The 23,066-nt window shown below is 42.1% G+C and overlaps 1 protein-coding gene across 2 annotated transcripts in view; it reads left to right on the plus strand.

Moving 5' to 3' along the window:
• Positions 1-22,785, plus strand: part of L2hgdh (L-2-hydroxyglutarate dehydrogenase) — a 35,983-nt gene extending 13,198 nt beyond the window's left edge. The window contains exons 4-10 of one of the 2 annotated variants that reach the window (XM_087911788.1): positions 167-298; positions 6,451-6,613; positions 7,883-7,917; positions 10,810-10,977; positions 11,762-11,919; positions 12,820-12,961; positions 20,688-20,823. In XM_087911788.1, coding sequence (XP_087767914.1) covers positions 167-298; positions 6,451-6,613; positions 7,883-7,917; positions 10,810-10,977; positions 11,762-11,919; positions 12,820-12,955 — 792 coding nt within the window. In that variant the 3' untranslated portion in view covers positions 12,956-12,961; positions 20,688-20,823. Of the gene's footprint in view, positions 1-166; positions 299-6,450; positions 6,614-7,882; positions 7,918-10,809; positions 10,978-11,761; positions 11,920-12,819; positions 12,962-20,687 lie in introns of both variants that reach the window. The other variant, XM_087911787.1, reaches the window with a different exon arrangement.
• Positions 22,786-23,066: the final 281 nt, after the last annotated feature.

Here is a 23,066-nt window from a genome sequence, read left to right on the forward strand (position 1 = left end):
GAAAGAAATAAAATAATGAACAAAAGGAGGAGGTTTATGAAAGAAAAAATACTTTATATCAACCTTGTTTGATACAGGTGATAATTTGTGATTTTTACATTGACTTTATATATGTTTCATAACTGATGATATTTTAACTATTCATGCATTTTGTCATTTTCTGAAGCTAATAGTAGCTGTTGAGCAAGAAGAAATCCCCAGACTTCGGGCCCTGTATGAGAGAGGTCTGCAGAATGGAGTCCAAGGCTTGAGACTGATCCAACAGGAGGAGATAAAAAAGAAGGAACCATATTGCAGGGTGAGTGACTGACCAGCCTAGTGCACATGGTGGTTCCCATAAGCTATTCCAAATAATACTGCTGTGAATAAACATTCTGGAATATGTGTTTTGGTAAGAAACATTAATACTGCTATTGGGTCTCTACATCAGAGAGATATTGTCAGGTTGCAGTTCATGTGTTTATGTCCAGCTTTGGCAAATATTGCCAAAAAGTTTTCCACGGTGCCTCGGTTTATCCAAGACAGTCACAGAGAGTCCAGTTACTCTGTGTTCGTAGACATGTGGGCTTTGTTCCACTGAAGCATTTGTGGGTTTGTGGTACAATCTGAATCTGTCTTACTGAAAATTCAGTAGGCTAGAAATCCTTCAGATTTGAGGATGTTTTTACATAGGCGGTACCAGTTGAACATGCCTAATCCAAAACTTCAGAAAAATTACAGTGTTCCCAAATTCAAGTATTTTTGAGCATCCTTGGTATGATAGAGCTCTATGTGTTTTTAGTTTAGCGTCTCAAACTTTAACATTACATTATGCTTTTAACTTATAATTCCCCAGTGACTCGGTGTCACACACTTCCATGTGCTTATTTCCAACTTGGAAGCCTTCCTGAAGTTCCTATGTGAGTGGTTTGACCATTTATCTATTGAGTTTTTTTCTTCTTTTATAATTATTAATTCTTACTAACTTTAGAGGTTCATTGCATGATCTGTATGTATTTGTTGCGTATATCAGTATATACTTGTCAGTTTATCTAAGTATTGCTACAGGCATCTCCGCCTCTCTGTTGCGTGTCCCTTTTGTTTTAGTTGTATCTTCAGAGGAACAGAAGTTCTTCATATAATCAATTTAGCAGTTTATGTGGATGTTTTCCTTTTATTTTATTTTTTCTTCTTTTTCTTTTATTTTTTTTAAAAGAAAACAAACTGTTTTCATTTTACATACCAATCCCAGTTCCCACTCCCTCCCCTCCTTCCATTCCCTCCACCTACCCCTCCATCCCACCCCCATCCACTCTTCAGAGAGGGTAAGGCACATTGATTTGTGGAAGGTCCAAGGCCCTCCCTACTATATCTAGGATGAGCAAGGTATCCATCTAAAGAGAATGGGTTCCCAAAAAGCCAGTACAAGCAGTAGGGAGAAATCCTGGTGCCACTGCCAGTGGTCCCTCAGTTTGCTCCAGCCATGCAACTGTCACCCACATTCAGAGGAACTAGTTTGGACCTATGCTTGTTCCTTCCCAGTCCAGCTGGAGTTAGTAAGCTGGAGTTGGTGAGCTCAGGAAGACAGTTTCAGTGGGTGTCCCCATCATAGTCTTGACCTCTTTGCTCATATTCTCACTCCTCCCAGTCTTCAGCTGGACTTTGGGAGCTCAGCCCAGTGCTCTGATGTAGGTCTCAGATCCTGGATGAATGTTCTATGGTGACATTTAAGATATTCATCAACCTGACTATAGGGCAAGGCCAGTTCGGACACCCTCTCCTCTATTGCTTAGGGTCTTAGGTGGGGTCATCCTTGTGGATTCCTGGGAATTTCTCTAGTGTCAGGTTTCTTGCTAGCCCCATGTTTTCCTTTTATGGTTAGTGCCTTTAGTGTTCTGTTTGAGAAATCTTTTCCTATCCCATGATCTGTAAAATATCTTATGTGTTTTTTGTTGTTGTTCAGAAAAATCTCAATCATTGGATTTTACCAATAAAGACTTGTGAGCCAGATGCTGGGGCAAAAACCTGCTAGCTCAGAGAGGCAGAGAAAATACCCAGCTGACCCTCTTCCTTAGCAGTTGTCCCCAAACCTCTCCTGACTCCTCAGACAAAACTCTTCAAGCTGAATGCCCCTCTCTTCTACCCATCCCCCTGGCTCCCTCTCTCCCGTACACAGAGCACATGGTTAGTTTTAGTTTCTCTCCTGCTAGTTCAGAAAATGGTACTTTGTCACACTGACTACATCTGCTTAGTTTGGAGATTTGGCTGTTATTTCTGCCTCTTGTTTTTTTTAGAGTAGATAAACAGTTTAGTTTGCTGATATGACTCCATTTTATTTGGTCTGCCAGGGCTTATGATGGAACTTGGTACCAGGAAACTCAGTCTAAGATAATAGCTTTCTCTAACTTTTACTGAGTATTTTATTAAAGCACACTAAATTTTTTGTATTTCATAGCTTTATATGGATTTATTGTTTTGATTGTGAAGCTAATATGTTAGAATTTCACTGGCATGGATGACCTTTGAGAATAAAACAAATTTGTAAACTTCAAAAAGGCATACCAGCTTAACATACTAATTTTATCTACTAATGAAAAAATTCTTTAAAATTTAATGATTTGTTTGGAAAAGACAAAAAAAAAGTCCTTTTGACTTCTCCAGGTTTGGGCATGACGTAAAGATCTTTCCATATAGAGCCTGATCACAGGCTTTCCCTGCGCTGAGAGTCGGGATCTGGAAGGGTCCTTCTGCCCGCTGTGAGGAGCTGTCAGTATTAGAAACATCAGGACGAAGAGCCCATTACTTTTTATCAGGCTTTATTGTGTAAATTTTTCAATTTTTATATGAATTTTTATATGAATGTTTCAAGATTTTCACATATTTTGAAGATTGAGAATGAATCTGGATATTTTCTCCAAATCTGACCTCTGAGTCCTTTGAGTGAAACAGATGTGGTGTATGTAGTATTAAAAACATTGATGTATGTGCACACATTTTTTAAAGAAGAAATTGAGCCAGGTGTAGCAGTGTAGGTGTTTAATCACAGCACTCGGAAGGCAGAGACAGATGGATCTTTGTGAGTTAGAAGCCAGCCCAGTATACAGAGTGAGTTCTAAGACAGTCAGGGCCCTGTCTTGAAAAAAAAAAAAATGAACATTAAAAAAAGAAAAGAAAAAAAGGAAGAAGAAATCAGTTGCTATTTTCCCAAGCTCCTAACAAGTACTTTGCTTCCAATAGTGGCCTTCAAACAGGTTCACTTTCTGTTTGAATCAGGGCAGATTCTTTACTTACTGTGCCAGGTGCCTTAGGCGCTGCAGATGTGAATGCTGATGATGACATGTGCCGTCTCCTGAAAGGAGGCAGTGCGCAGAAGACAGATTTTAATGTAGCAGAGTACTAACTCCTCTAATGGAGTCAGTTCTCGAACTTGGACCAAGGGAGTGCTGTTAGCTTAGTGTGAGAGGGTGAGCAGCCTTCCAGAGGCTAATGGCCCCTGAAGATCGGTGAGCAGAGGACTTACCACATAGGTGGACCACCTGTAGTCACTAACTGCGACAGTACATAGTGGAAAATACAGTCTGGCTATTTCATAACGATACCTTGTGTAAGTGTGTCCCCCCCCCCATCCTCACCACCACAACCAGGAACATCTCCTTGGTACACAGTCACTTCTGAGTCTCCTGGCCTGCCACAAACGGGTTTATTAGATCAACTCCAAAGCGCTTCTTGCTCCAGATCCCTTTAAGAAGACTGAGCCACCCTAAGGAGAGGTCTTACAAAACTTAAGCTGCCTCAGAGCACTTTGAAGTGGGGAGCAGCTCTTGATGGTGCCCTCTGAGTAATCCCCGGTGACACTCCTGACTTCGGTCTGACCTTTGTGGCTTCTCTTTCAGCAGAGGAGGTCAACCCCACGTTTTCCTCCTTGGTTTCCTTACTGAGTTTAGCTCCCAACTTTCCCCGACCTACCTGCCTGGTTCCTTTCCAGCCATTGCCTTGTTTTTCAAGCTGTGACCTGCTCATCTAGACAGTGCATGGCCAGTCTCCAGGTGGAGAGGCGCAGCCAGCCTGTCTACAAGCCTCATCTCAGCTGACCATGCTAGCGCCAGGCCCGGACCTGGGAGTTGGACAACCTGACCATGGTGGCTTCTTCCACATCCTCCGCACACATTCAGTTAGGGATACCCACACTTCCTAAGAAGGAGCAAATCCAAGACTAGAAAGAGAAAAGGAGACTCTCTAGAGTTCTGAAAGGTGAAAATGGAGTAATTTAAAAACATACTTCAAATGTTTATTCACTCAGGAAATATTTGAGGGGTTTGTGTGCAGGTACAGGAGTACAAAGTGAATAAGGAGGACATTTGGATTCTAAGGAACTGTCAAGGGCTGGGAAGATGGCTCAGCGGTTAAGAGCATTTCCTGCTTTTCCAGAGGTCCTGAGTTCAATTCCCAGCAACTACATGGTGGCTCACAACCATCTATAACGAGATCTGATGCCCTCTTCTGGTGTGCAAACATGCAGGCAGAACACTATACATAATAAAATAAATCTTTTAAAAAAGAACTATTGATTCAGGATGAAGCACGTTTGCATTACATTTCTTTCCCCACCCCATCACAATTTTTTATATTAGGTAAGGTTAAACTCTTGAAATATTAGATTGAGTGTAGTTGACTTGTGAATCTCTGAGTTGTTAGGCAGTAAGTCTAACATTGTGCCAATCTTATCCAGATAGGAGGGCTTCCTAACCCTAGCAAAGGCTTTCATGTGCTAGCATCAAGCCCGGTGAGGTAAATGGTGAGGTTTGCCAAGTGTTGCATGTTTTGCCTTGGCCCAACCCTGGTATCTGGAAACTTTGTTTGTGGAGGGAAGGAGGAGTGAAAGCCTTTAAGGCAATATACCAGTGAAGTATTTAAAACGTTATTTCAGGTATTATTTTTAAAATTAACGACAATACTGTGTTGACCAAACAAAATGATTAAAAACAACAACAACCACAGAACGACTGTCTGCACTCGGTTCTGGGCACCGGCTATCTGAGACCCGCGGGAAATGACACGGTCAGTGTGAGGCTGCACCAGACACACTCAGGATTAGTCGTGGGAAATCCTGTTCTTCCCCTTTTCTTCAAACTAGAAAAGACCAGTGGCACATTCACTATCTGTTCCTAAATAAATAAATAAATTTAAATCTAAATTCATGCATTCAGTGACAGAGAGAAAAACAGTAACAAAACCAAGCTGTTCGTTCTCTTATTGCCCGAATGAAGCGGAATTAGTCCGGATATGATCTCGGACACCTGCAGCAGATCGTTGCAGTGCCCTGCATACCATGTGACTAGGGAGCTGGACCAGCTCTGAGCTTTCACTCGCTGTGGCATGTGCACCACCACAAAAGGCATTAGAGTCTATTTAAAACATTTTCTTTTTGAGAATTTAACTCAGAATCAGATATGAATCATGTTAGAGTCAGAAGTGAAGTGTCCTGAATAACAATAAATCTTTAAAAACAAAAAAAAAAAAAGAAAGATGGCAACATGGGGTAGCTTTGAAAATCAAGCATCTTTGTTGTTGTTGTTGTTTTGGTTTGGGTTTGATTTTTTTGAGACAGGATATCTCTGTGTAGCTTTGGAGCCTGTCCTGGAACTCTGTCTGTAGCCCAGGTTGGCCTTAAGAACTACCTGCCTCTCCCTCCCGAGTGCTGGGATTAAAGGTGTGCCTCACCACCACCAGGCTCAGGCATCTTTATTTAAAGAAAAAAAAAGTAAAAGAAAATTGTTTCCTGGTTATGTGATGTTCTGATTTAGCTAGCTTTTTGTTTGTTTGTTTGTTTGATTGATTGATTGATTTGAGACAAGGTTTCTCTGTGTAACAGTTCTGGCTATTCTGGAACTCCCTCTGTAGACCAGGCTGGCCTTGAACTCAGATAACCGCCTGTCCCTGACTCCCAAATGTTGGGACTGAAGGCGTGCACCACCACCACCCAGCTTTATTTAACTAGTATTGTGTCTCCCCTCTAGTAGGCACTATATATATATATATATATATATATATATATATATATATATATATATATGAATATATATATTCATGACCAAATGTAGACACTTAACAAGGACAGACTTTTACTGTTTTAAATACTGTCAGGTTTTTGCCAAGCAAAAGATAATGTGTGTTACCCATCAAAACAAACAAGGTATTAAAAAAAAGGTATAAAATTTCAAACAAAAATAAAACTTTGCAGCCAGGTGGTTGTGGTGCATGCCTTTAATCCAAGCACAAAGGCATCAGAGGCAGGTGGATCTCTGTGAGTTCAAGACCAGTGAGACTACAAAGGCAGTTACACAGAGAAACCCTATCTCAGGGAGAAATAGAAACAAAGCAAAAAAACCCCCAAACAAATGAAAAAACAATTTGAATAAACTTTACTGATTCTTGACTGTATTATTTGACCTTTTAATACTTTTGCCCTAGGGTCTAATGGCTATTGATTGTCCATACACTGGCATTGTGAACTATCAGCAGGTAGCTTTGTCATTTGCTCAGGATTTCCAAGATGCTGGTGGCTCTATCTTGAAAGATTTTGAAGTAAAGGATATTGAAATAGCTAATGAAAGCCCTTCCAGAAGTAAGGATGGTAAGCTACCCCCGTCTTCTCTATAAAATATTTGTATTGATAAAAAAAGAGATGTTTGTTTGTTTGTTTGTCTGGTTGGTGTTTGTAGGAGACTCCGAGGAGCCAAGCTAGAGTAGGGGTCAGAGTCAGAGGTGAGAATAGAAGGAACAGTGTGTGAGTGGACAGAGCAGACTCAGTTCCTAGGTGTCTGTGTGCTGATAGAACTAGGCACTGAGTAGACATTTGACTGTCACTGAAGTCTAACAGCCACAGCTGTTGTGGACAGGTGGCCTCCAGACGGTTCCCTGAAGGGTAGAGTCAGTACCTGTTAGCAGTGCTTACGGTAAATACAGACTTTAGTGCCGTTTAGACCTTGATTCAGACTGTTGGGGGCTATGGGCTAGCCATAGTAAGTAGTTGACTATCTTTGGACACACCCAGATTTCCAACAGCAGACCGAAATCATCAAAAGATTCGGCCCTTCCGAGTCTCACCTCCTGTTCCCTTAGACTGCAGTTACAGCCTGTTTTATTTTCTTTGAAATGAGTAGTTAGCTTTTTTAGTTAAATAAGAGGCTTGCAAGCATTCTGTTTGCTGCAAGGAAATTTGAAGAGAATCGGGTTCTTCCTTAGCAGGGTTTAAAGGAGATTTGGATTTTATGAATCCCTTGCCCAGTGTCCTTCTACACTCTAAGATGATGAACAAATTTATTAAATAAAATTGATATAAGTGGGTAGCAGAATAAGTCAAATTCACAATATAGGTAGATTGTAGTCTTTTTTTTCTGTTCATATGCTTTATAGGTTGTTAATAGCTCATCAATAAGTGGGAACACGCTTAATAAATGGCTAGTTCATGATTGGAACTTTCTGTGCTGTGAAAGCCCTTGCTTCTCTGAACAACCAGTGCAGGAAATCAGGTTGGCAACACGTGGACACAAGGCTGTCTTGTGTTTAATTTCTCAGGCTTTAGTTCTGTGGGTTAAAGCCAGTTCATTTGTGATGGTACTGCTTACGTACAGAGCATGGATGTGCTCGGTGCAATGAGGGGTCTGTGCTAAGCTAAGCTCGAGAGTGCGTGTTAAAAGAAGCCATCCTAAATCATGCCAGAGTTTTATGCTTTGTCAATTGCGAATTATTTTAGTCTTCTTTCTTGGTAAAGAGCTTCCAAATTAAAATGAAAGTACAACTAAGACAGTCATTTAAATTTATTATGGGTATAGACTTTCAAATAGTGACGACTTTCTTTTGCTCAAACCAAAGTTTCACTAATTCTTCTCATTCCTGCCAGGGATGAGCTATCCAGTCGCTGTCAAGAATACTAAGGTAAAGACTCCTGAGCTGTTTTTCACTTTCATTTACTTGTAAAGTTGTATTGAGTGATTGCTATGTTTTTGTGTATTCATTTATGTGTGTGTACATGTTCAAGCGTGTCCAGATATGCGTGTGCACCAGTATGTATGTGTATACATGAGAGAGTCAGAACACAACCTCAATTGTGGTGCCATGGGAGCCAGCCACTGTATAGATTTTTTAAAATGTTTTTATTAGCATATATTAATTACATATAATAACAGGCTTTATTATTGTGTTTTATGAACTATTTGGATCATATTCCCTGCTCTGTTATTCAGCTTCCTCTTTCCAGTTAGTCTGCCTCTTTCACATCTTTTGGGGCATTAAAAAAGTATTTTATTGTGTGTGTATGAGTGTTTTGCCTGCATGTGTGTCTGTGCACTGTGTGTGTTGCTGATGCCCTCTGAGACCATAAGAGGGCATTGGATCCCTGGAACTGGAGTTACAGAAAATCGTGAGTCACCATGAGGGGCTGGGAACTGAATCTAGGTCTTGTGCAAGAGCAGCCAGTTCAACTGAGCCCTGGGCCATCTCTCCAGCCCCCCAATGATATTTACTCTACCACTCTGCCGATTGCTCTCCACTCTCTTCCTGACTACTAATTCAGAGACTTTGGGAAGAGTGCATAGGTGCAGAGCAATAATTTGACGACTTCCCTTCATTTTCCATCGTCGGAAGCAAGAACCGTAGAACATCGATTCCCTGTGCCTTCGAGTGTCAGAGTGTGAGAGGAGGGGGGCCACTGCTAAGTGTCAGAAGATCTATATAGAGTTCAACAGATGTGGAGCCACAGGCCTGCTAAAACTGTACTTAACCAGCCTTAAAGACAGTGGCAAAATTATGTTCTCATCTAAAGGATGTAACCATTCCTTACATGAGTGAAGCAGGCTTACTCTCCAAAAGAGATTTTAAAAACCATTGTCTTGTCGAGCAGTGGTGGCGGACACCTTTAATCCCAGTACTCAGGAAGCAGAGGGAGGCGGATCTCTGTGATTTCCAGGCCAGCTTGATCTACAGAGCAAATTCCAGGTCAGTTACATAGAGAAATCCTATCTCAAAAAATCAACCAAACAAACAGAAAAACCAAACCATGGTCTTTGGGAGAGGTTCATTATGAGTATATTTCTACTTCTGGATCCCTCAGTAATGAGAATCAAGGATGATCACTGTTAAACGACTTACGTTAGATTGGTAGTTGGAACTGGAAATTCTTTTTCCTAGGGGACAGTGACGGTGTCTGGAGACTTTTTTGGTTGTCAGCACTGGAGGGAAGGGTTGGCTGCTGGCATGTAGTGATGGAGGTCAGGGATGCTGATTAACAGGCCTCACGGCACAAAGAAGTATCTTTCCAGAAGCACAAGCACTGGGGTTGCCGATCCCAGTGTTGATATCAGAAGAATAAGAGAGGCTGCCGGGAGGAAACATCCAAACTGGGTGACTTAAACAATAGAGTTCTTTTCTCATACTTTGGGACCTAGAAGGCCAATACCAAGGTGCTGTCTGGTGTGGTCTTTCTTCCTAATTTCTTGTGTTACTGCTTTTGAATACTAGAGGTTGAACCTAGGTAACTGGAAGCAATGCCCAGGGCCTCTAAGGGGCAGGTGAACACCCCTCTCCTGAGCTGTACCCCAGCTCTTCCTGGTTATAAGCAGCTCGTCCTCCCCTGTCTGACCTCAGATGTATCTCCTTGAAAAGATACCAGTCCTGCTGAGTCAGACTTACATCCTCCTGCCCTTGTTCGACCTTAATCTTGTCTCTGTGGGGATAGAACTTGATCTCCAGAGTTTCGGGAGGAACATGATAGAGAGGATAAAGAAATAATTAGTGACATACAGACAGACGGTGTATTTCCTGAGGTGCAAGAGGATATCCCAAGGGTTGCTTGTAGTTTGGTTTGGTTTTTGTTTTTTGAGACAGGGGTCTCTCTTTGTAGTGCCGTCTGTCCCGGAGCTTGTTATGTAGACCAGATCCTCTGCCTCTGCCTTCTGAGTGCCAGAATTGAAGGTATGTGCCACCATGCCTGGCCCCAAGAGTCTTGACTTGCAGTTCTTTGATGATCCATGGTGTCAAGCACTTTTCTCATTACCTACAGATGATTTATATATGTTTGCAAAGGGTATCTCTTCAGGTCTGTAACATGAAGGGCCTGCTTGTTTGTGTTTCTGTCCTGCCTGGCCCCCTGAGCTGTTTAGTCCCAAAGAATATAACACACAGGTCTCCGTAAGTTATAATGCTGATTGGCTCATTAGGTCAGACTACTTATTAGCTAACTCTCACATCTTGATTAACCCATTATTCTGATCTATGTTAGCCATGTGGCTCAGTACCTTTTTCAGTGGGGCAGCTCACATCCTGCTGCTTCGGTGATCTGGGCAGGAGTGGGGAATCAACTTCCTCCTCCCCAGAATTCTCCTGCTCTCCTTGCATCATTTCCACTTCCTGTCTGGTTTCCCTGCCTACACCTCCTGCCTGGCCAATCAGCGTTTATTTAAAACATGATTGACAGAATACAGACAATTCTCCCGTACCACAGGTCCTTCCTCCAGTTCCAGGTTAGCCAGACCATATAGTAAGACTGTCCTCGCCCCAGCCCCAAGTATCTTAATTAGAATAATCAATTATAAAATGGAATTCCATGTGCTGTTTCCATACATGCTTATAGCTTGTTAATTAAACCCAACCTTCCTTTACCCTCCCCCTACATCTCAACTTCTGTTAATTCTCCATCATTCAGTTGAAAGGTTTTTAGGGTTTTTTGGTTTTTTGGGTTTTTTTTTAGATAAGCTCTCACATAGACAAGTACTATGTCACATTTTCTTTCTCATATTTAGAAATTAACCATGCTCCTTTATTTTGTACCAGGGAGAGGAGGTTCACTGTCGCTATGTTGTGACATGTGCAGGACTTCACTCAGACCGTATTTCAGAGTTGAGTGGCTGCAATCCCGATCCTCAAATTGTCCCATTCCGGGGAGATTACCTGCTCTTAAAGCCAGAGAAGAGCTACCTTGTAAATGGAAATATTTATCCGGTAAGTGGTGATGCTTCTGTCTTCTTACTTACCAAGCTGCCTGTGGGCATAAGGGAAAGGGAAATAAAGCTTTCACCTGCATTTGAAGAGAGGGTTTGGGAGACTGTGTATGTGGTTATTTCACCTGTCTCTGGTGGTGGCATCCCTAAAGCCGTCTCTGCTCTCATGGGCATTGCCTCTGGGAGCTTGAGTACGCCATGGGAGGACTGCAAGCAAACCAGGCTCTCCCACCTCTGTAGGAGAGGAGATACCCAACCCATAGCTGTGCACTTTGTATAGGAGTCCGCTCTAGTTCCAGGGGCAAAAGTCAGGGGTATTTAAATAGAAAGCTCACTCTTCTGCCTGCATTTGCCCTGTTAATGAACAAGTCCCCAAAAGTATGCTAGGTTGAACTGGTTGAAATTGGTGCTTTGCCAAAAACTAAATTCATCTGCTTTTTCTCACTTCGCCGAGGCCTGCGCTGTGAATATGTAATTTTTTTTTCTGACAGTCCTGTCTTACCTGTGGGTCACAGACTTCTGTCATAGGAGAGAGAGCAATCATATGAAGTAGAACAGTTCAACCTTTCTCCCTTTACCCAGAAAGATGAATAAGTGGAACAACATATATTAACGCAGTAGCATGTTAAGCCAGAAAGCATGTTAATCGAAAAGCCTGTCTGAATACAACTCACAATGCATACAAATATCTAGAAGAACTACCTTTCTAAACAGCCAGATGTTTTGTATTTGCCGTGAAGTGAAACGTGAATGAGGCTATGGTGGCTGCTGTGTTGAATCTGCAGGTCCCGGACAGCCGCTTCCCTTTCCTTGGAGTTCACTTTACACCAAAGCTGGACGGCACTGTGTGGCTCGGGCCCAACGCAGTGCTCGCCTTTAAGCGGGAGGGGTACAGACCCTTAGACTTCAGCGCCAGAGATGTCATGGAAATAATCCTCAAGAGGTACCGGAGTTACCTTCAAGATGATTTAAGTGCTTAATTTTTTTAATGTGAGAAGTTTTTGATATTCTGATAGAATAAGCCCTCATATGTGATTGCTGCATTAATTTTTTTATTAATCCAAAATAAGATCTTTATGTAATAAGCATACATTTGATTATTTGGCTTTGATGCTAAGGTCAAAACTAGAGCCTTGCGTATATACCAAACAGGTTTTTCTCCACAGGACCTAGCTCCAAGTATAATGTTTAACTACATCACAAAGATTGTGATGAACCAGGATGCTAATGTCTTAGCCGAAAAGAAAGTAAGGCCAAAAGCCGTTCATATATCTGGTCGTCCACCTTAAATGTTACGAGATCTGAAACTAGTAAGGACTTACTTTGAGAAGATCATTTCAAGGTTTTTTACCATTGTTTTGTAAACTAGTAGATAAATTACTGATGAGCCAGGGTGTGTGTGTATGAAAGTGCTGGAAAGCATTCTGGACTGTGTCTAGGTGTTGCCCTCAGCAGCGTCTGTGACAGAAGGGTTAGGTTAACTTTTCAGGATGTGGACAGAATCTCCCTGGAGGACCACGACTAGACTGCTACCTGACTACACTACGAGAGGTGTCTCACTAGTTTAATGCCTTGTTCGTGTGTTGAAAGCGTTAGAAAGCCTTAATGTTAGCAAGCTTCATAGGCTACCACTTTGAAACCATATTCTTTATCAGTTTTGAGTATGAGTGATTTCCTCTCCATATCTTGGCCAAAAGTTTCTTTATTGTATAATTTTTCTGACTTTTTATAGATTTATATGATGCCACCAAGAAATAACTGTAAAGATATTTTATAGTAATAAAGAATTCCTCTGTCTCATCGAGTTTTTTTTTTTTTGTCGCCCCCCCCCCTTTATTCTCAGTGGTTGCCTTAAACTGGTGCTTCAGAATTTCTCATATGGAGCAAATGAAATGTATAAAGCCTGTTTTCTCAGTGAGACAGTGAAGCATCTTCAGAAGTTCATCCCAGAAATCACCACCAGCGATGTGCTTCGGTAAGGCGAGGTCGGTAAACTTGGGAGGCGGGTCTGGCTGGTACTGGCTCTTCAGGCAGCGTAGCCTCTGAACCTTTGCTCTCCTTCCCCGAGAGAGGTGAATCCCTTTTGTGTTACCATATTACAGCCCTTAGAGCTGGATCTTTGTGATTATCTGCCCCTCTTGATGTTGTTGTTAGGGCTTTAAGACAGGGTCTCTCTATGTTACTCTGGCTGCTTGGAACTCTCTGTAGACCAGGCTAGCCTTGAACTCACAGAGATCCACCTCCTTTGCCTCCTGAATCCTGGTATTAAAGATGTGTGCCACCTCAATTGACTCTTAAAAATCCTTAGACACATACTTTTTGGTGTACTTCTCTATTTAAAGATTGTTTTGTTTTCATTGTGTGGGGGGGCGGGGCTTGTGCACAAGCGCAGATGCCAGAGGAGGCCAGAGGCCTTGGGGCCTATGGGGCTGAAGTTGCCCATAGTGAGTGCTGGAAATCAAACTCAGGTTAAGAGCTCTTAGCCACGGAGTGATCTCTCCAGCCCCTCCACTCTGTTTGTGTTAGGTCCAGCTCTGCCTGTAGGACAGAAGTGGGAAGTAGTGTGGTAACAATCCATCTAAGTCCTTGCTGCAGGCTGTCAGGAAAAGTTTGGGTTTGTGTTTTTTTTTCCATTTTCTTTTTCTTAGAATTAAAGAGTTTCTGGACTTGATGGGTAGATTATCTGAATATCATCCAAGCCTGTGCATTTTTCCTCTGTGGTGATATTTTTAGCGTCATGCCAGTTGTTCGGTCTAGCCAGCGGTGTGCTTTGAGGTGCTCATGGTGCACTATGCTGTACTCCTCCATGATGCTCCAGAGTGCCAAATGTGTACTCTGAGCAGCTGTTGAAACTAGCCTGGTGTAATGTGTCAGCGAGCTCCACTGTGTATCTGGAAAGAGTAACAATCCTGTCAGCTGTTCCCCTTGCGGGCAGGGAGACCTTCTTGTTCGAAATCCGTCTCTAATGTATCATTCTGAGACCGTTCTTCTTGACTCTTTAGAAGAACTATTAAAAACCCAGTTCACATTTTCTTTCTTATCTCTCTTACCCCTCCTGGAACGGACGGGATAAACATATTGAGGCCTGATTTTCTTGCGCTCACTTATACACAGCGCCTTTGATGTTCTCAGCGGTTTGCCACTGCAGACTTCTAATGTCTTAGATCTGAAAATGCGCCGGTTAAATTGGTTTTCTATTACTGTCGCTAATACTCTGTGGTCAGGTGGGCTTCTGGGATTCTGTATCAAAGCTGTGGCGGTGACTTCACTGCCCATATTCAGTTACCACCCTTTTATAGAAGCTGGGGCAAAGCCATGCATGGGCGCATGTGGGGCAGTCAGCTCAATCACAGATGAGTTCCCCTGCAGACAGAGATGCTGGATGCATTTAGCCATCCTACGTGTTCTTCCTCTTGATTGGTTCTGATTCCTCAGGAATTTACTAAACACAAGGAAGATGTATTTGATATCATTTACATGAGTTGAAAAACAAGGGCAATGTTACATATTATTTATGGATCCTGTGAAAATAAAAAGGATTCTTAGAACTAATAAGTATGTGATTCAGGAGAGTGACTACCTCTAGGGAGGGAAGATCAGGATCTAGGAACACTGCATGGACTTTTACCATTTCTCTACTGATTCACTTCTGTACATATGCCTGAAATGTTAACTAATAATAAGATCAGTAGTAATTTTCACAGCTTGAAGCCTCAGTCCTGCCTTGTCTTATTTGTCCTGTAACCCAGTGTATTCAAACAATAAATGTCCCATCAGTAGTGTGTTGTAAGCATATAAGCAGTGTCAGATAGTCAGACTGACAGAGCATACACTCATGAGGCCCTGAGTTGGGTCCCCAGCACTGCAAAGGAACAAGCTAGTAGGAGCCACACTTGGGAGGTTGTGTTACTCTGAAATGGTACCCTTAAATAGTAGTAGCTACCGAAGGATATTCATCTTGATTCTTAGTGCTTAGCAAGGCATTGTGGACAATAATTTGCTATTATGTATTAGACTGGAATGTGAAGTTATTATGTTAGCTATAGTATAAGGTGTACAAATATATCATTAAGCGATCTGTCACCAAGCTTCTTAATATTAGCTCTAAGCTCCTTAAGATGTTTTCTTATAAATGTGGACATACATGTCAATGCAGCTGTAGTTTGCCAGCACTGTAAGAATGTGAAAAGATGACATCATATATGCAATTCCCAATGTACCAGTCTGTTAGATGTATTACTAAGGACTTCAAAAGGGAAATTTCATGTTCTTCCTCCTTTTGCTCCTCATTTGGACCTGGACCTGGAGGGAGGGGGGAGGAACTTGAACTTCCCACAGGGCAGGAAACCCTGACTGCTCTTAGGGATGGAGAGGGAGGAGGAGAGGGAGTGGGGGGAATAGGAGGGTGTTGGGAGGAGGGGCAGAAATGGAAACTTTTATAATTTAATAAACTTTGAAAAAAAAAGGAAAATTTCAGAATGACTATATTATGTCATCATAAATTGCAGTGCAAGACACTTCCATATAACCTTGGTGCTGTTGACATTTTTCACTAGACAATTCTTTACCATGAGACCCGTCTAGCTCATTGCAGGATATTTAATAGCACCCCTGTCCTGGCATCTGTAACAATCCAAAATGTCTCCATATATTGCCAGTATCCTCTAGGGGGCAGAATTTCCTTGGTTGAGAACCACTAGTCTAGAGAATTAGGTAACCCCCACACTACAAAATTCAAAGAGAAAGTAAAAGAAAGATCTTTGAAATATACATAGCCAATATTGAGGGAAAGCAGGGCTATTCATATCCCCCAAAACAGAAGAAGTTGAAAACCCATTTGCAAGAGGAGCTGATGCTGATGCTGCCCTAGAACAGGAGGGGCGATTTCAGTAAGCGAGAGGCTTGGGTTACCGGTTTTCTTTGCCTTTCTTGTTTAGTTCATCCTTTTACAATTACATACATGCGTGGAATGCGTTCTGATGGCTTTCTCCTCGGCCTTCTTCATCTCTTTTCCATTCCTATCAACCCCTTTCCCAAGATTCATGGTTTCTGTTTTGTTTTGTGACTCACTGACTTTAATCAGATCTGACTGTGAACTTTGTTTCGGAGCCTTGTGGGCGCACTAGTGGGGTCACAGCTGAGAGCAATGGCCCCCCATCTCCCAGAATTACAGGACCACTAGTCCAGCAGAGAAGCAGAGCCCAACTGTCAAGTCTTTGTGCAGACCTGGTGCAGGCAACCACAGTTGCAGTGAACTGTGATGCCGATGGCTGTGTTGTGCTCAGGGGTGGCATTTCTCCCTGTCCTACATCTTTCCCTTTGAATTAGGTTTTCAGCTGATGTATGATCCACATGCAATAAAATATGTGCAAATTAAGTGCTCAGTGAAATTTGAAAGCTGTATTGTGTCCATCGCACTAAACAAGGTGATACAGCATTAGGGACTTATATTTTAATTTCTCCCCAGGTAGTAGAAAGGGGACTTTTGATAAATATAAATAGAAAGTTCGAACCTAATGCATTCTTTTTATTTTATCTACTTATTCATTTATTTATTTATTTTGAGACAGGCCCTGTGTGCCCTGGAACCCTAAGCAGACCTGTGAATTCACAGAGATCCACCTGCTTCTGCCTCCCAAGTGCTGGGAGTAAAGGTGTGCGCCACCATGCCTGGCAAAACTGAGGATCTTTTAGTAAAAACGGAATCTAGAAAAAAATATCTCCCTTGGTACCAAAATGTACTAAGGAATTTTGTCTATCTGGCCTTGGGAATTAGGATATGAGAATGAGAATTTAAAGTGTAAGGATATAAACAGAGAAGCTAATTTATAAAAAGTGGGCCCAGACATGTTTGATCCTGCTCGAATCTCAGTCTATATCCCCGTCCCTCCATCTGTAAATTAGAAGAGAGGAGAAATCTGAAGCCAGTCTGGTTGATACAGACTGAATACTGACAATACTAAGCATGTACTATTTTATTAATGAGCATAGTTTTATACGCATTGATATCAAATGGTATGCCGTGAGGGGTGTGCCTTAAATTCGTTGGGAAAAAAGAATGTTGCTTCGGGGTATAGATAAAACAAGAATGGTTATGTTTGTTATATGTTATATAATGGTTATTATATGTTATATAATCCATTTATAAATGATTGTATGAATCATTTATCATACAAAATGTTAATGGTAATTCATACAAAGAAGTCTTTTTTTGCTTTTATGCATTTTTAAAAGTTCCCCTCAGAACACTTGGCAGGAACACTTGTGAGACCTGCACAGAGGAGCTCACCGAGCCACACGCAGGCCACAGGATCCCCCAGCTAAGGTCCCGCTGAGACTCATAGTCAGGCGAGAGTCATCAGAGTCGATCTCAAATGTTCCGGCATATAGGGCTGCCCTGTGAGTGGAGCGGTAGAGCGCTTTCCGTCCACACCAGGCACAGGGGTCGGGTGAGGAAAGATGAGCCCAGATAAAAACCGTAGTTTCATAATTCAATTTTGTTCAAAATTAGTAAGGAAAATAGCTGCTCCTTCATGCCTGGAAATTAGGTTGGAGTTGTTTACCTTCTTTATAGCAGCACACCCAGGTTACATGTGTTCACGTGGTATTACAGATTTAGATTGGCAGTAGATTCCATGATGAGCTATCCTATGTAGGACTAGCCCAAGATGTCAATTGCAACTTTTCATAGCTTTTCCCCAGCCACAGTATGTCTGCCATGTGACAATAATGCAGTACAGGAGATCTCAGATCTAAGAATGTAAGTATAGATTCAGCTGATACTGTTTCTGGACTTATTTTAGTATCTAGCAGATACCTTGGCATTATACTTAGCTACGTATAGCAAGCACTATATTAAATATAATTTAACTCATAGTTATTAGTTTGCTAAATCATTCTTTTAGTTCTTAAAAGATCATTAAAAAGCTTGGTGGTGGTGGTACACGCTTTTAATTCCAACACTCTGGAAGCAGAAGCGGCGAATGGATCTCTGTGAGTTTGAGGCCAACCTGGTCTACAGAGCTAGTTCTCGGAGGACAGGCTCCAAAGCTACAGAGAAACTCTGTCTCAAAAAACAAACAAACAAAAAATCTTTTAAAGAACTAGAGATTTAAAAATATAGTATGTAGCCTTATTGAATGGATGCCTGTAATCTGCAACACACAGACCTAGCCAGGGAGGTGAGATAGCCGGTAGGCAAGACGTCGTCTGCCCTCAAGGCATTTTGGTTTATCTTGCCTGAGGTTTCAAGTTGTACTACTTCCCTGAAGCTGAGGTCTTCTGAAAGGAAAGGCTGCTCATAGCCCTGCAGGCGAGAGCCATAGGGTTTCCTCAGGTGTTGAAAGGAGGCCTGAAGAGTTTGGTTTAGGCATTTCATGCTCGTTTATGGAGGAGAGCAACTTTACACGGAGCTCCGAACAGCAGTGACTGACTGTCTCCTGAAGACGCAGGGCAGGATGATGAGAACCCATGGCCACGTTCACCAGCAATGGCATCCTTTGCCAAGAAACTCAAGGAGTGCTGCTGTCGAGGGAGATAAGCCGCAGAGTACCGAGGAGGGACCCACATTGACACGCATCTGTGTGCTCAGAAACGGTCATGTCGGTGCTATTCTTTTCGGGCTCAAGTGCTGTAGCATATGCTCACCGGGAAATTCTCCCAACCCCAAGTCTTGGTTCTCTAGGGTCAATCATTTACCTTTATCATACAGTTTCTCACTCTTGTGAGCAGTATAACTGAATTCTTCGGGGGAGGACTTGATGTCTTTATGTTTCTTGAGGTGACAAACGTGCATGAGCAGCCTCTCAGCGTGGTTGGGAGGAAAGCTAAGATGATCCCCAGCACGTGATAAGCGCTTGGTCGATGGTGGCTAACTTTGTCTTTCTCCTTGTCCAGCCAGGCTGAGTTCTAGAGGACAGTGTTATCCTTGTTGCTCTTTGTAGGTTCAGGTTCTTTTCTGAGCTGAGAATCAATAAAAACTGTTCATGATTGCCTGGCTTCTTGTGTCTTGATTTTTTTTCTCACTTTGCTTTGAAAGTAAACACTGTCAGAGGAGATGATTTGGATTCTAAATGTATTTAATTCAAACTTTATCTGTAAATTTTGACTGTTTTATAAAACAGCAGAAATCTAAGTCTAAAAAACCTCATCTGTTACAAAACAGAATCTTGGCTGGGGGTAAGCTGGCATGGTAGCACATGCCTGTAGTCCCGGCGCTCAGGTGGTAGAGACGAGGATCAGCAAGTTCAAGAAGTTCAAGGTTGAGAATGCCCCTGCTCTCCGACTGACAACGTCCATCCCTAGTTAGTCTCTAAGGTGCCTGTGGACTTGAGTGGGTGCTGGAAGATGCTGATCTATGAGAATTTCAGAGAATACCTATATGGGCTCCGTGTCAACGTGACTCTCTAGAAAACTGCCAGTTTACCAAAGCCAGACAAAGAGATCATGCAGGAAGGCAACCATACACAGGGCACTTTTCAGAACTACATCACGGACTTGCAGGTTGGGAAGGAGTTTGAGGAGGATCTGCAGGCACAGATGACTTCAGGTGCATGACCGTATAGTGAGCTGGGATGGGAACAAGCTACAAGCTGAGGAGGGGCGTGACTGACCCCAGTGGATAGAGGAGGTGAGTGAGCACATGCACAGGGGTGTGGTCAAGGATGTACACTGAGCAAACCGAGCAGATAAACCTTGGTCTTGAGGAAGAAGTGCCCCCTGGGGCCTGTGGTCAGGATCCCTCTTCTACCCAGCTTGGGGTGGGAACAATCAACTGTCCCAGGCACCTGCCTGTGGGCTCCGTCTCTTCACCTCATCTGAAAATGAAGCTACCCCAATACAAGTGAAATGTCTAAAAGTGAGTTTGAAAAGGTTCAAGGTCATCCTTGACTGCTCATGGAATTCAGGAAGAGTAGCCGGGCTGCACGAGACCCCCAAACAAAATAAAGCCAGGTATAGTGACTGGCTGCTGTAATCCCAGCACTCCGGAATAGAGGCAGGGGGATCTCTATGAGTTTGAGGCCAGCCTGGTCTACATAAGTTCCAGGACGGCTAGGGCTGCATAGTAAGACCTGTCTCAAACAAAACGAAACAGACAAAGAGCAGAACCTGACGAGCTGAAATAGTAAATATTGCTGAATTAATTCATTTTTGTACTTGCCACTTTTTTTTAATTAATTGGAGGTTTTCCTAGTATTGTAGGTTAAACTATTAAGTAATTTTCAAAAATCCAGATTAGGATCTATTATTTTTCTTTATAAGTTTTAATAATATTTTATCAAAACAAAATACAAAGGAACAGTAGACCAGATGGAGTATGCCGCTGGAAGGAACCAGCTCCTACTTCTGCTGCTTTATGAGAGGTCGCAGCTGCTGATACTGAGTTCTGTGATTGCCACTGATTGATTTCTAGAATAAATCTACTTTATGATTTTAAATTTAAAAATCTGTTCTGATTGAATGTGAATTTGCCTGCTGCTTTAGGCAAGAACAGATATTTATAAGTAAAACAATTATTTGGATGTTTATTTGAAAGTCTTTTTAAAAATTATTTATTATGTACACTGATGTTTTGCCTGAATGTGTGTCTGTGTGAGCGGCCAGCCATTTGTGTGGATAAAGATTTTATCGCCTTAAGGATATTCTGGAAACTTGTAGACTGCCCTGTCTCTTCGGCTCAGATGATTAACACTTGGTCTTTTGCTTCTGCAGAGGCCCAGCTGGAGTACGGGCCCAGGCCTTGGACAGAAATGGAAATCTGGTAGACGACTTCGTGTTTGATGGAGGAGCTGGGGAGATTGGAGATCGTGTTCTTCACGTGAGAAACGCGCCTTCTCCGGCCGCCACTTCTTCCCTGGCGATCTCTAGGATGATTGCAGAGGAAGTGCAGCAAAGATTTAAGTTATGAACGGCGGAGGGAGCTGTGTTTGCGTCATAGCCCCTACACGAGCAGCAAGGAGCTGCCAGTTGTGTTTTTAAATTAAATTAAGAAAATTATTTTAAAACTACACTTTTTAGGCTAAAATAGCCATTGACTTATTAACAGGATATAGTAGATATAATTTTTAAAAATTCAGGTCCATATTCTTAAGAACAAAGAAGCAAAGTGCATCTGTACCTGTTCTGAAGCCTCGAGTTTGTTAGGGATTTACCCAATCCTCCGTGATTTAGGAAGGACTTGGGAAGGGGGCATAAAACATGGGCTATTCCAAAATCAGTGTTTGCCTTTATATTATTTAATTTTTTTCTTTGGTCAAAGTATATTGTATAGTGTGACATTCTTTTAATCTGAAGAGTCTGGAAAGCTTCATTATTTAGTGAGTTTTTTTTTTTATCTGGAAACTGAAAATGCTTGATTTTAAAAAGGAATACATGAAATTTTGCATTTCTAAATAGCATAAGCAAACCCAGCCCTTTGCCCTCAGTCTCTTTATAAGTCTCTAATGTCTGGTGTGGCATCACTTCGTCTGCCCAGCCGTGTGCCTGTGTGCTTGCGGCCCACACTACAGTTCCCTGTGGCTGAGAAGCGCAAGTCCCTGAAAGGACCGCGTTTTATGAGAGCTTTTTAAATCCCGACACTGAGTGTAGCACTGTGTGATTGTAACCAGTTCTTTATTCTACACGTCTGTCCTTTGGTCTCACTGAGGTCCCAGGATGTTGGCCAGGATTACTGATGGTTCATACCTACGTGGGTTTTCAGAATTCCTATAAACTTTGCGAGGACATTTCTCCATTTTTGGTTAATATCTAACTTGGAGGCATTCACTTTTGTAAGCCGCAAAAGTGCCTTATATTCTTCATATGTACTTCATGAGCATGTAAGTTGGCGCCGAGTGCCGTACTGAATACTCATGTGTGTGTGTGTGCGTGTGCGTGTGCGTGTGTGTGTGTATAGTGCCATACTGTACTGTATTGTGTGTGTGCATGTGTGTCTTAGCTACTGACATATGTCTTACAGTTCTGAAAAACTGGCAACTTGGCCATGGAATCAGAGCCGGCACTTAGGTGAGAGGCTTCATCCCTTCTCTCACAGTGTTCTCTCAGGGTTCGCCTTTCATCTTCCTCACCAACGCTGTGATGGGGGTCTGAGAAGGCTGTGTGTGTTGACAGGAAAACCTTTCCTTTTTTATTTTCTCCCCACTCTGGCCCTTGGTGGTTACATTTATTAAGCTATCTCATCCATTAATCTGAAAGGATACATATTATGATCTTCAGTTCAGGAGGCAGCACATCCCAGGTAAGTAGACGAGGCAGTTATGCAAGACATGGGATGGGCATATTGAAACATTTAGAAATCATTTATGGAGGCAACAAACCCTAATGGTTCTCCGTAACAATAGATTTCCTACACGAAATGCCCTGCGTGGTGCGCTTCTCTGTTCTAAGACTTCTAAGGGATTTAACGTTACGTGAAGATTATTTTACTTTGTAAATAAGATGAGAATGCTTTCCTTTTAGATGTGGCGAGAGAAGTGTGCACTGGCTCTCTTCTCCCTCAGCTGTGAGATCTTGTGCACATGCACTAAGCTGTGAAAGACTAAAGCTACAAAAATAACTGTCATGATTGAAGCGTCCTTATTCCATTTGGGTATGCATTTATGCTCCAAAATAACAGAAAATTTTGGTGAAATATGTCAGTTTTTCTGTTTGTAAAATATTTGATATTTATGTCACTAGGATTTTTTTGTTAAATACTGATATATAAGAATTTTGTGTCTTTCTAAGAAAAGAAAAATGTATATTAGTATTAAAATATTTTAATGATCTTTGCTGCTATGGTTATGTTTTACATTAAAACATTTACTGAGGAGCTGGCGTGATGGCTTAGTGGTTGAAAGCACTGACTGCTCTTCCAAAGGACCCTGGTTCAATACCCAGCACCCACATGGTGGCTCACAACTGTCTGTGACTCATGCATGTGGTCTGCAGACATATACAGGCAATACACCAATGCACATAACAAACAAACAAACAAACAAACAAACAAACAAATAAAATTTAAAAGATACTGTAAGAAGTAAGTTGCCAAGCAGTGGTGGCCCTTTAATCCCAGCACTGGGGAGGCAAAGGCAGACGAATCTCTGTGAATTT

This window comes from Myodes glareolus, chromosome 11 (genome assembly GCF_982192425.1).
Source record: "Myodes glareolus chromosome 11, mMyoGla1.1, whole genome shotgun sequence".
NCBI lineage: Eukaryota > Metazoa > Chordata > Mammalia > Rodentia > Cricetidae > Myodes > Myodes glareolus.